Genomic DNA, 4,510 nt, shown 5'->3' with positions numbered 1-4,510 from the left:
GACCATTGACTGATGGCAGAGGGGAATTGTGTCGGGACAACACCGGCGTTCTGCAACCGGACACTGCCCGGTGTTAAGGAGTATTTAGCCTAGTGAGTATATCATAAGTATAAGAGGGGGATAAGCCGTGAGTGTAGAAGTTATAAGAGTTTATAGATGGGGAAAGACAGCCTTTGGATGCAAGTAGGAGAGGCTTCTGTGAAAGACAATATTCAGATTGCTGTCCTTTAAATCTTGGGCTATGCATGGGGCTGCATTATGTCTACTGGTCAACAGTGCGATCTAGAGGCAAAAAGATAGAACTGCATTTTCCTGTAGAACTAGAGAGCGTGTGCAATGCTTTTTAAGAACTAACAAAAAATACTGGAAAATACCTTTTTAGATATACTTTCATATAAAGTTGCTCTAATTAGTCAAATAAATAAAAAAGTAATTAACATGCAGCATTTCAGTCTTTTATTTTTTACTTTTTAGACGCATTAATTATAGCATATAAACTGTATATGTAGACTACTAATTGCAAATCGTTTTAAAGTTGTTTTATGTACGTTTATATGTGTGTTTTAATTTATCATTAAATGTTATGTTTTAATTTACAGTATTACAATCCAGGCTTAGGCGGAGTGATACACAATGTGAAAAGTCTTAGTGTTGTTTTGCTTTATATCAGCACTCATGGAAGGCCTCTTTATGTCATCAGAATATAACAACGAGCTGTTATACAACTACTTAACATTTTGCAAGCAACGGAATCGTTGAAGTTACAACAGGTAGGCCTACATAGTTCGAGGCTTCTCCAATGATTTTTTACGTGAAAATTACTTAACGCAACATTATTATTATTAATAATAATAATAATAATAATAATAATAATAAATTTGATTTATAAAGCGCTTTCCAGGAGCTCAAAGACACTGTGCATTCTCACATTTTATTCTTAAGGTAAACAGTGTGTGAGTGTCTTTCGATGAAGGTCTCTCATTATTTTACTTAGAGGGGCTTCTGCAACTTTAAATTTAATGCTGACGTTAGCTGTATTTAAATGCATGTGGGAACATCTGTTTTCATCTGGTCAGTGATTTACCTCACTTATTACCAGCAAAATGATTAACAAATGTTATTTCTTAAATTTGAAGTTTGAAGCATTCCTTGTGACAGCTCAATGTAAAATATTTGAATAGGCCTGGGTTGATTTATACATTTTCTGACTGCAAAGTGGGTCATATAAGTTGAATTAAAGGAAACTTTAGGCCTACTGTTTCAACTTCAATCCCATGAAACCTTCAGGCAACATCTCAAGAAAACAATCTCAGAATGTTTTTGATTTAATATGTCCAACAAACATCACTGTTAGGGATGTTTTCGTTCTTTCCTTAACAAGTCTACAGCGCACTGACCCATAAGATCCTTTACAAACTGTCAAGTGTTGCTCGAGCCTAATGAATCAAATAATAAATCGAACAAATGACCATGAAACACCACAGGTATTTTTCAAGTTATTTATTTTGACACATGAATTTAAAAAAAAAGAAGACATTCACAGTGATAGTCTCTGTACGTTTCACAAATATATTACCACTCATCTTATTTACAATGATTTATTTTCAGATATAACTTTGAATGTAAACGCACATAAATATCATGCAATCGAAACATTTCTTTAAGAAATGGGCTACACCAACGTGTCTTCACATCAAACAAACAGACACTGTACAGTTGACTTCAGAGGCCTCAGCAGTGAGGGAAAGACAGTCTGAGGTGCTCGTTCACTAAAGGAGTTGTGCTCAGCATGGTTGGAGGGCAGAAAGGATTCCTGGGTGCTTGTAGGAGGGTGGGCATCAAACAGGCTGCAGGGCCCGACAATAGATGAGGGTACCCGAGAGAGCTGTGAGCGGTCTGCCGTGGATTCTGGTTCTGCGCACTGTTTGGAGCTGGCTTGCTCATGATGCTGTCAATGCTGAAGGAGCACTTTCTCTGCGCGCCAGGCTTTGGCTCTGTTGCGCAAAGCTGCACTCGGAAGTCTTTAGGCCCACTGCTTTTCCCGTGACTGCTCAGAGTTTGTGGCAGAAGGTGGTAGGAAGACGGGGGCATCATTAATCCCTCCTGCAGGGGCATGTACCGGATAGGAGCAGTGTGCGGGGGGCTGACCTGGCCCTGTAAGCAATATGGTTGTCCGTACGGCCGGTAGCAGTTCAAGTTGGAGTAAAACATAAGTCCGTCTTTGCCAAGCTCGGGCTGGTTTCTCTTGAAGCGCTTCCTCCGTCGCAGGAAGCTTCCGTTGTCGAACATGTCCTCAGAGGCAGGGTCCAGAGACCAGTAGTTACCTTTGCCCGGGTTCCCAGGCTCCCTCGGGATCTTAATGAAGCAGTCGTTGAGGGAGAGGTTGTGCCTGATGGAGTTCTGCCAGGCGGGGAACTTGTCTCTGTAGTACGGAAACTTGTTGCTGATGAAGTCACAGATGCCACTCAGCGTCAGTTTCTTGTGCGGGCTCTGCAGGATGGCCATCGTGATGAGAGCGATGTAAGAGTAAGGAGGCTTGACCGTGCTGCTCTGGGCTTTCCTGGAGGACGGCGCGTCTGTGCAGAAACTGCTCTCGCTCTCCCCCGAGGAGTCATGCTCCGAAGAGTCAAACTCAGCTCCAGATTCAGCCGAGGAGCCGGAGAACTCGTTGCGATATAAACGTCCATGTGCAGGCTCGTCCTCGCCAACGATGTCGATCTCGTCCCCTTCAAGAGGCAGCGCTGCGTGTTGGGAAGTTTCAAATTCACCGGAGAGAGTCATGGTCCCGGGCACTGTGTTCAGAAACGCGGAAAAACTTTACTGTGCCAAGGTAGCATCAATGCGTAAAAACGAAAGGCCCCTATGGCATGCGTAAAAGCGCATCTACCGTCTAGCTCTTTAAACTTGTGTGCTGTGGTAGAGAAAGCTGCAGCCTTATATGCTGGGAGGCTGCTGCCCTGCAGGCCAGTCCCATTAACCCACTGGACCTATCAGAGCAGCCCCCTCACCGCGGGGAGCCAGAGAAGGGTGGCACACAGGTGAGGGGGGGACTTGGGGAATCCTTAAGTACGCACGGATATTTATGCAGAGAAAGCCCGATTTAGGAATTAGAAATTGTTGTATTTTAGTAAACATTGCAAACTGGTTAGAATGGATACAAACACAAACAAAATATACAAAGTATAGGTGAAGCAAAGAAACAAAACAGAACAAAACATTCTGCCTCAAATCTTATCTGTTTAAGACATATATTACAATTTGAATTGGTTTCATTTTATCGAAATCAGTCTAATAATATTTTGTTGTAGCACTTTCTGTGATCCCAAAAAATACACAGTTTGCTAATCATTTGAGCCTGACCTGTATGCTCTGTATTGTGTCTTATCTGGGCACTGGTTTTCTAAATGAAAGTATCTGAGGTTAGGGTATGTTAAATTTGGATATTTTAATCATTTGAGCTGTGAATCTCGCGGCAGCACAGTTGGAGTCGGGATGTTCTTGGGAACTATAACACCACGCCTAACCCATGTTAAGAAACAAAGTGTTTCCCTCCTGGATCCCCTGCGGGTTCGTTTAGTTTGCCACCTCTGGATGCCCTCAGGTGGTGTGACCATGAAAATGGCCGTGGAGGGGCTCCCCGCAGCAGGCAGAGAAAAGAGGTAATAGTCGCCTTAACGAGGCCATCAGCATCAGAATCGAGTAGGAAACGGCTCAGCTGCACGGTGCGCCCTGGGCTGCGGGGCTCAGCGCGGCTTTACGACCTGGATGAATAAGCAGGGCCATCCTCAAAGCAAACCGGTACAACAGCGGATATGTGACAAAACCGTGCTGCTAAAACATCTCCATTGCAAATGACCGTGTTGGGAAAACTCCACCTTTTTCGTCACCTCACTGAGCCTACTGTGTGTGAGCGTGCCTGTGTGTGAGCTCTCACATGACCTTAGGAACAGAGACTTCAGTCTAAAAACCAGAAAGTAAAGAGGCTGCACACCGAGGTCAGACAGTATTGAGAGATAAATATATTTTCATATCTATTCATTTTTTTGGAAGTCTTTTTAGTATCAGCATTTTTTTCATATATGATAATTCTATTTAACTTTTTATTTGTAAAGGGATCATGTACAATATTTAACATAAATGTTGCCATTTGATGCATTGTACCAGAGTCAGCTTAGAGCTAGTTTACATCTGCAGTCCTTCAGTAATATAAATGACAGATATAAGAATGAAAATAGGATCATTTGAAGAAATGACTACATCATCATTTCATTTACAGTTTTAATGTAGAAGGTGAAGGTGAATACATTTTTAGGAATCACAGTGTGTGTGTGTGTGTGTGTGTGTGTGTGTGTGTGTGTTTTAAATAAAATCAACGGTTAAAAGCATTGCCCTCTTGTATGTCTGCTTTCTTGCAATGAATTCATTAATAAAGTAATGCAGCACACAAACAGAAACACATTACCTCATCATCTACATCTGAGTTATCACACATCCAAACAGCCTTTATTGT

The 4,510-nt window shown here is 42.2% G+C and overlaps 1 protein-coding gene across 1 annotated transcript; it reads right to left on the bottom strand.

Moving 5' to 3' along the window:
• Positions 1-1,497: 1,497 nt before the first annotated feature.
• Positions 1,498-2,889, bottom strand: foxd5 (forkhead box D5). The gene has a single exon (XM_061039345.1). It carries the CDS (start codon positions 2,779-2,781, stop codon positions 1,732-1,734), a length of 1,050 nt encoding a protein of 349 aa, XP_060895328.1. The 5' UTR covers positions 2,782-2,889; the 3' UTR covers positions 1,498-1,731.
• Between the last annotated feature and the right edge of the window lie 1,621 nt (positions 2,890-4,510).

Source organism: Labrus mixtus, chromosome 5, assembly GCF_963584025.1.
Source record: "Labrus mixtus chromosome 5, fLabMix1.1, whole genome shotgun sequence".
In the NCBI taxonomy this organism is placed as follows: domain Eukaryota; kingdom Metazoa; phylum Chordata; class Actinopteri; order Labriformes; family Labridae; genus Labrus; species Labrus mixtus.
Note: the sequence above shows the minus strand (reverse complement) of the source record. Positions and strands in the feature narration are given on the sequence as shown.